Source organism: Fusarium coffeatum (assembly GCF_003316985.1).
Source record: "Fusarium coffeatum strain FIESC_28 chromosome Unknown BRIP53273_contig_367, whole genome shotgun sequence".
NCBI lineage: Eukaryota > Fungi > Ascomycota > Sordariomycetes > Hypocreales > Nectriaceae > Fusarium > Fusarium coffeatum.
In genome coordinates, this window is record NW_022158156.1 from 1 (window position 1) to 8613 (window position 8613).

At 47.6% G+C, this 8613-nt stretch overlaps 3 protein-coding genes across 3 annotated transcripts; 1 reads left to right on the top strand and 2 right to left on the bottom strand.

Annotated features, from left to right (window-relative positions):
* Positions 1-740: 740 nt before the first annotated feature.
* Positions 741-4173, bottom strand: FIESC28_11137 (uncharacterized protein; the record flags this gene model as incomplete). The annotated part of the gene is made up of 4 exons (XM_031165265.1): positions 741-1900; positions 1949-2698; positions 2760-3878; positions 3933-4173. The coding sequence occupies 4 exons, from the start codon at positions 4171-4173 to the stop codon at positions 741-743; spliced, it is 3270 nt and encodes a 1089-aa protein (XP_031010674.1).
* Positions 4174-4570: 397 nt separating this feature from the next.
* FIESC28_11138 (uncharacterized protein) lies at positions 4571-5372 on the top strand (the record flags this gene model as incomplete). Its single annotated transcript, XM_031165266.1, has 3 exons — positions 4571-4810; positions 4860-5106; positions 5173-5372. 3 exons carry the CDS (start codon positions 4571-4573, stop codon positions 5370-5372), a joined length of 687 nt encoding a protein of 228 aa, XP_031010675.1.
* Positions 5373-5656: 284 nt separating this feature from the next.
* Positions 5657-8135, bottom strand: FIESC28_11139 (uncharacterized protein; the record flags this gene model as incomplete). The annotated part of the gene is made up of 2 exons (XM_031165267.1): positions 5657-5688; positions 5753-8135. The coding sequence occupies 2 exons, from the start codon at positions 8133-8135 to the stop codon at positions 5657-5659; spliced, it is 2415 nt and encodes an 804-aa protein (XP_031010676.1).
* Positions 8136-8613: the final 478 nt, after the last annotated feature.

The following is an 8613-nucleotide window of genomic DNA, read 5'->3' on the forward strand; positions in this document are numbered from 1 at the left end:
ACTGAGCTATGGAAGCCGATCAGCTGTAATTGTACATCAGCAGCATAATGCAACGTCAAGTCTGCATTGCCAAAAACAACGATCCCGACGTCAGTCAGAGACTATTGATGTGTTTGTGACTTATAAAATGGGAGCCTCCTGCACAGCGGTAGCCAGTTTTCTGTTCAATCCAATCGAAGCCCAACTCGCATACTCCCAGATCTTTCAGTTTCTGTTGGATCTGCTCTTTAGTAAGCGTGATGACTTTGCTGGATGTTTTTGTCTCTTGATGAATGGTGGTATCCCTGTTTTGACTAGGGCTGTCGACTGTAACCTCGACGGTTTGGATAAGAGACATCTTGTAGGTGATAAGTGGTTGTTGACGTTTGCTCAAGGAAGAGAGAAAATTCGGATGAAAGCATGGACAGATGGGCATCTTGTAGCCAGCCCAGGCCTTATGAGATTCCGAATGGGCAGAGGAGTTACGATGCCTTATTTGGTGATGATGGTAGGTGTTTGGATAGTTGCGATATTAGTTAAAGGAAGGGAATACTTAGAATGAAAAAACAAGGGAGTTTACGTTGATGAAAACTCTATATTAGGGCACGACAAACACAACTTCTTGTGAGTTACCATTTTGCATGTGAGACTGCCTGACATTAGATCAACGAAGCGAATCTCCTCTCACTCTTCACCTTTTCAGATGTTGCTAGATATAATCAGACAGAACAATACCCCTAAGCTCTATTCTGCCTTGGCAACTAATCCTGTAGATCTCTGATATCACTGTGATTCATAAAATGCATGCCTCCTGCGCAGCGATAGCCTCCATGCTCCTCAATCCACTCGTATCCAAATTCGCAGACTCCCGAGTTTCTCAACTTCTGCTGAATTTGCTCTTGTTTCTTCTTTTGTTCTGCCGTTGCATTGCGCGTCAAGGCTTCCTTTTTGTAGACCTGTAGCTGTGCCCAAACCTCATCCGAAACGCCCTTTTCCCTTTCGACATGGCTCTGACCTGGCTCCTGAGCAGTATTAGCCTCCTTCACTTTGGGCTGCTCTTTCTCTTGCGTTTTCTTTGTGACTTCAACTTCCTTGGAGACAGCCTTTGCCGGGCTTGCTTCTGTTTTCGTTGCGGTCTCTGTGCGTGGGGCCTTCCTAGGACCATGATCATCAGATCGCATAGTACGCTTCCGGCTTGTATTATGAGGCGCCTGTGTCTGTAGCATTACTACATATTGACGTTGACGCTGTTGTGCCATCTCATGCACACAGCTACGCAGAAACGCAACCTCGACCGTAAAACCCTTTCCATCAGGGTTATTTATCAATGGCATTCCTGGTTCCAAGATTTTCACAAGCACCCGCCTTGCGATCTGAATCATGTCGCCCGCATTTTGAAACCCCGGAACCTGTTGGAGTTTGTGAATGGCGTGTCTTAAGCTGCTCATGGTAGGGTGCATATGATCAGGCTTTTGTAATTTTGGCAGTAGCACAGATTGGGCTTCGAGTTCGCGTGTCAGCAGTGAAATGCAGTCGTCAGGTAATAAGTCCTCGAACATGATCTCGTCTCTGAAGTGTGCCTTAAGCGAGGGTCGACTCTTGAGAAGAATGTTCACGTTTTGCACAGAGTCTGTAAGAATGATGACCATAGTCTTGGGATAGGAAAGCCCCGAGATGAACTGCACCATTTCACCAAGGGCTTCAGCTCCGTATGGCTCATGGTTGAGACCAAGTACGTCGTCAATCAGCAGAACCTTCCCCAAGGCCTTTTGGAGTAGATCTCGAGTCTTTGGTGCCGTTTGACCAACGTAACGGCCAATGAAATCTGGTCCTGTATGAGATACCACTTCTGGAGACGAAAGGCAACCCAGATTATAATATATCCGGGCCAGGAATCGGGCTGCTGTCCTTTTCCCAGTACCTTGCAGATTGTCAGTTTGCTATTCGACAGTGGAAGCTATGCACTCACCAGGTGATCCTTTGAAGGCCAAAAGATTTGAAAGAACCAGATGTGGGTTTGGCAATCGACTTTCTATCGCTCGTCGACCAGTCTGTTCATAGGAGATAAGTCGATTAGCAACATCCGTACCAAGGTTCTCGAGCATCTCATCCGCTAAGCTTTCATGCTTGCTCTTGAGATCTGGATCGAAATCTTCTGGCAAAAAATGATCTTGACCAGACTTTTCGTTGTGAGGCAGTTTGGAAATCCGTTGAATGTAGTTGGCCTTTGCTACCGCGAGACAATGGCCTACTTCAGCAGCGTTTGCGAAATCAGGACGAATCGAGGCTCTCTGGAGTATCTCCAAGGCGGTTTTAAAGGCCTCCTGGGTGTATTTGAGTTGCTCCTGCTTCATGCTTCTCGTGAGAATCTCTTTCATGTCAGACGGTCCGTAATCCGCGAATCGCCAGGGGTGGCTAGCCTGAAACCGCCGTGATAGGCCTGGGTTCATGTTCTTGAACATGTTCTTTAGTCTATCTTCGTAACCGAGCAGAAGAATGCACCTGTCTTCGTTGCAGTCACCCTGGACGTTTGCGACAATTGTGTCAAGCACACTTGCTTTGTAGTTGCTGGTGGTGCTTCCGTCATCTCCCGCGTCAAACATGTAAGCCTCATCTATGATCAGGACGCTGCCAAGAGTCGCCTCAAGAATCTTGCTTGTCTTTTCTTCAGATCCGCCGACATGCGCGGCTATGAAGTCTGCCGGGGTTTTGATAACAACTAGAAACCATGCTGTTAGGTATTACATAAATGGATACAAGGTTGGAAATGGCACACTCACCATCGCCGCGGCTCAGTAATCCTATATCAGCCAAAATTTGTCCATAAAGCTTTGCGACAGTTGTTTTCCCTGTACCGGGTTGGCCCACGAAAACCCTATTCAAAGGCAACTGTATTACAGAATCCCCTTCACACTCGCGTTTGTAGTTAAGGTCGAGGGATTCGATGAGTGTTCGGACGGAACTCTTCACCTCGTCCAAGCCAACGAGATTCTGTAACTGTCGCCATGCTTGACTCTCGAAGACCTGCCCAGGAGGCGGACCGATGATGTCGTCGCGGGTGAGTAAACAGTATCGTTCCTTTAAATCGGAGCCTTCATCAAGTAGTCGGTCGTCATCAGGGCATTCGTCGCTAGAACTGCTGGAGCCAAGATTCATCGAGACATCTTCTGAGACAAGCACTGTAGTGGACTCTATAGATCCGTACCTTCCGCGCCTCTTGAGGTCTTCTGATATCCCTTGGATGCCTCTTGCAAGGTCTTGGTGACTCTTTCCTTGCTTTGTGTCACTTTGACGGGCTTCGTCCTCACTCATCGCAAGCTCTTGCTTGGATAAGCGTGAAAGCTGACGTTGGACCATCTGACTGACACATGCTTGAACTGCACGAGCGTTACCAAATGAAGCGTTGTGTGATCCACGCTCGAGTCGTTGAATTGCGATCTGTACGTAGATTCCATCCACGCCACCCTCGAATCTCATCTTTGTGTAGTCCTCTTGGACATGCTTGACAAAGATCTCCCATAGCCCGGCTTTCGGAAAGTTCGGAAAATGGAATCTACGTCCAATGCGACTTGTTAGGCCTTGATTGTATTCAAAGAAGGGTTCCATTTGTTTCTTGTATCCAGCGAAGATGACCACTAGCTTGCCAATCTTGTCAGACATGCTTTTCAAAACGATGTCCAGCACTTGTCTTCCTTGGTGGTCCGACAGCATCTGGTAACTCTCATCAATAAAAAGAGTCCCACTGACATCTTCATCCTTTAGGATAAGCCGCACATCTCGTCTCAGGCCGGAGGGCCCGTCTGTGGCGAGCTCAACTCCTGAGGTTTCAACAATATCTGTCGCCACAATCCCGAGCGATTCTAATAGCGCATGATAGAGCCTAGCGACTGATGTTTTGCCTAACCTGGTGTCAACCGCTGAAAGATGAGTAAAATGCTTGTGTGGGTACGTACCGGTCCCTGGGTTTCCTTCAAACGCAACATTGTAGTTCTCGTTCTCTGGCTTTCTCCCTTGAATTCTGGCAAAACGGATGCTTTCCCGAATGTTCAGAAAGTATAACTTGATCTCTTCAAGCCCTTCATATTTCATGAGGTCATCAATGGCTTCCTTTGCGCCACCCTTGTTCTTTGTTCTTGACCACCTTCGAGCGGCTTCGGATTCGACTCTCTGGAAAGGATTTTGGCAGGGCTCCATTCTAAGAGCTGTAGGTGATGAGACGACCTTATGAATATCACACCTGGAAAGTGCCAGATACTTGTGCCAGTCACTGTACAAGAAGGAACGAGTCATGTGATGAACAATTCAGCCCCTGCCGGCCTACCGTAAGCGGCCTCCAAATAATGCCTTGGCGTGATTGGGAAGCCCAGAGGCATCTGCAGATCGGTTTCTGCCCAAAGCCCCATAGCCACGTCAGTACTGCATTCAGCTGAGTTGTACCGCTCACAGCCCACCTCAGCAAAAGACATCGCTTGTACTTTTCTTTGCCTCATCTTATTTAACGGCTTCCACCGGGACCTTATTCTGAGTGGTGTTTACGATAAACCATCATCTATGGGCGTAATTGAAATAAATCACCGAGCAACACTTTAACATGGAATCCTCACGCCAGAATCTGACCCCCGAGCGAGTGCTCGAGTCAGGCCAAGCTATCGAGCAATATTCTCAATCTCAACTAAAAGGGCTTATGGAAGTGTTTGCCACCATCTCACAATACACTTGTCACAACGAGGATCTCGTTATACTAGGGGAAATGGAAGTTACTAAGCGCTTGGCAAAGGCAAAAATCAACTCTGGTGGAGTGAGACAAAATACTGTTAGTCCTCACCTGCCAGTATGTTATTTACCTCAACTCCTATGGGAATAACATTAACTCGGATTAGTCCACCCAATGCCAGGATGTTGCAGCAGAGGCAACAGAAACTATCCATTCTCTTGCAGGGAGTAAATGCGCCTCTGGCCAGTACTGCGGTCCTTTCATTCCTCACCCAAGGCACTACTCCAGGATACACGCTACGAACGTGATCCTCGAGAAAGGAAGTCTCTTCAATCCCACCGGGGTAATACCAGGATCTGAGATGATCTGGCAAAACGATGCATGGAACACTGCAAAAACGATATTCCATTCAAGTAGGTTTTTCGCACCCACCTAGAGGACACAAAAAGGTTAATCTTACTGATTAATTTCAACTTTAGCTTTTAATGGTGAGGTTACAATGGGAGGTCTCGAACACGTGGCTGACGCTCTTCGGGGCGCACTCTATGTCACGAAAGTCCTCCGAGCTGAAGATGGGCCAACGCCTGAGGTTGGTCAAATCCAAGAGCTTGAATTGCGGGTTCAGGAGCTTTCGAACTCCACACATGCGGCTTGGTTGGAAGCACCTGTTCAGATGTGACGTCTTCAAGCCCTAGAGTAGCGTACATTTTGAACTTTTATATGGAAAGGGTGTCACTTTACACTGAGCTCGGTACCTGATGCATTGAACCATCGATAGAGCGATTCTTCAATTCAGTCTCTAACCTATATACCATAGACCGTCTTCCGCGGCTTCAGCTACGATACCCAATATTAAATCTGAACTGCAAATGGATTCCCCTGGTCCTAATGAGGATAGTTGTGTTGCAGCAATTGTGTTTGGTGTAACCCTGTCTAACGGTATGAATCCTATGTTATGCAACCTCATTGAACATATTCGGCGGCAATAGATTTTTCTGTCCTGGTCCACACTCTCAATAGCGACAAGTATCCCCCTGATACAAGAATCTTTCTCTTTACTTGACTCGAGCATCGCCGTTTCTGGTATCACAGCGAGTGATGTGCTACCATAGGTCCTCTCTGCCTCAATTCCACGCTTGAAAGAGATTCCCGGGTCAGATGCGTCTTGTGCTTCTGTTATCACATAATAACAAGTCTTGTCGCCAGGCAAAACGAGCCAGAAGGTTGTAACTATAGTATTCGACCTGATGGGAAGGATAAAGCCTGTCGCTTCAATCTCCAGATATCCATTAACCGTGACCTTGGCAAACTGCATGCTCTTTTCGTGCTGTTCTTTAAGATCTCGTTCGTCGTAGCACAGATAGGCGGTAGGGTATGCAGAGCGAAGCAAGGTACGGGGCGCCCAATGAAAGCCAGGAACATTCATCTTCGGTTCTTGCCGAAAGATAATCCTTCTAGGGACATTGTGGAACATGCGCCAGAACTCCAGCATTCTGTCTTCGGCAGAACTAAATGCTGCTATTCGTCCAACGTCGAAGTCCAACAGAGCCGCAAGACAAAGGGCTTCGTCGGCCAACATACTGGTGCTCCGATGGTATACTGCTGAAAACACATCCACAAGACTGCGTGCCACACTCTTTGAGGGGTCTTGAAAGTTGAGATCATCATGGACGCCAAGAACTTTGTCCATGGTTTCGGTCATCGATTCGTGATATGCAACCGGGGGTTGAAAGTCTGGGTCATCCTTTTTCCTAAGTATTCCAGTAAGAAAGGGTGCGTCGATCCAGTGGCGGCCTCGCATCACCCTATGCGACTGGGTAGCATATCGCAATTGCCAGTAAGAAGCAAGTATAGGTGATAAGAATGCAAAACGCGTTATTGGGTCAGAGGTTTCTTGTAACTGAATAATAGCCGCATCGACATTTAGAGCACGATCGAGAAACTGAACATGCAGAGATTTTGCCAACGCCCCTTCCTGAAGTGTCCAGAGCCGCCTGGTCCATGTTGAGCTAAAGATTTTAAGGAGGTTTTCCACGTCTGACTTGTCTTGGCAGGTTGATTCGTAAAGCCAGGAATCAAGTACAAGGACTCCTGCAGCATTTTCATATGTCTTCCGCATCAACTCCAGAGATATCCTTTGCGCTTGGGCCATTTTTGACCCTTCGCAAGGAGGATTGCACGGGTTCTCGTGAGGTTCGACTGGGCAGGTACAATGGCAGATCTCATCTGGCGGTATGCAAATAGTGTCAAGCCAAAAGTGTGTATACTCGCCATAGTACGTTCCAATGCTCCGGACGTGGTGACTGAGCCTCTGCAGCTGACATTTAGGTATCGCATTTGCCTTTGGGTTACCTAATCCGTCAGACCAAACATGAGAAATAGCAATGTACTCAGTTTGTGGCTCTGCTTCGACTATACTGATTCGAGCATCCTCGTCGTCTGGATCTACCGAGCGAATTACGGGAATTGCTCTCTTGTGTAGTATCGTAGAAAGCTCAATCAAGCTTGGTAGTCCGACAATCTCGCAAGAGCAGTCGCTGTACGCGTGTTTCGTCGTGTAATCCTGGTCGTTGAGAACCTTTGCAAAACACTTTTGCGAATTGCAGGTTCTAACCTCATTGGTCTTGGTCTCAGTTGATGTAAAAACGCTGGGTTGGCGACTCTCATATTCTGCCTTAGCCAGCAATGGAGTGAGGTGGTCAACATCTGGGTGGGGTTGAGACATCTGCAATAAGAAGTATAGACAAGGTGTATTGAAACGGTGGAAGTTGGTCACTAGATCTGCTGGACACCAACCATTGAGCCGAAATTCTGGATACATCGTCCTTGTTGTGTTGCTTAGGTTGAGCGTTCTAAACTGACCGTTCAGCGACGCGCCTGTTCCGGCTAGACTTATAGACGAAAAGCACATTTCGATCACAATGGAAGTCAGGAGTGAGATATGAGATGACCGTATGTCCGGGTGGTTGAATATAGGGATGAATTCGTATAAGCTGATATTCTGGGAGGATCCCCATTCGCAAGAATATCCTCCAATCGATGACAATGATCTATGGAGGTCCATCAATCCCCCCAAAGCTTCATGATTATCCAGGATCTTGAACATGTCGACAGCAGCAAAAAGCCTTGGTAAACCTTGCATTGTCAGGACCGGATACGGCGGGTGACCTTTCCACTGAACAAAGTTGGCTTCCTTCATCAGGTCCTCTCCAAAGAATGCATAGAGAAACCCGAACAATGGCCATGTTTCGATCAATGCGACGAAGTCTGACGGCGGTTTCTCGAACAGCTTTTCCCAATCAGTGGCCTTTCGAGGGTGCCATCTTTCGTCTTCTCTCTCGGGGTAAGTTTTGAAACAGCCCCCAGAATATCCCTTGAGAGAGAGCAACGTTATTTCGGGGCAGGGGTACAAAGGCCGATGGGGACGTGGAAGGAAGTCCATGGTGAGATTTCGTAACAGTTTGCTTGAATCATGCTTGTTCCAATATCTAGAACTTTTGCGGACTTATACAGAACAGTACTTGTCATAGCGGGTCCGTAGAGGCACGAGCGGTGGGAACTAACAAGTCAAAACCAACATGCATATGATGTGCTATACTCTTGGGCAGCAATGCATATACGGAGTCATGTACAGTGAGCTGGCACAAAGGCTGAGTATCTTGCCTGCCGAATCTGGCGTTTCTCAGGGTCCAGGGCTACACTTTTGTGGCTGTGGTTCTGAGGCCGCTCGGATGGTCCAGGTGATCAGCACCCATAAGAACCAACCAGCATCCGTTAAACGAAGAGGCCGCCTTATGCCAAGAAAGTGTTCTACACGTAATAGCTTTGCCTGGTAATCATCGACACATCACGTCAACTATCCAAGCAATGCTCACGGCACGTCAGATCACCAGACCCCGTGGGGGGTTAAAATTGCAGTG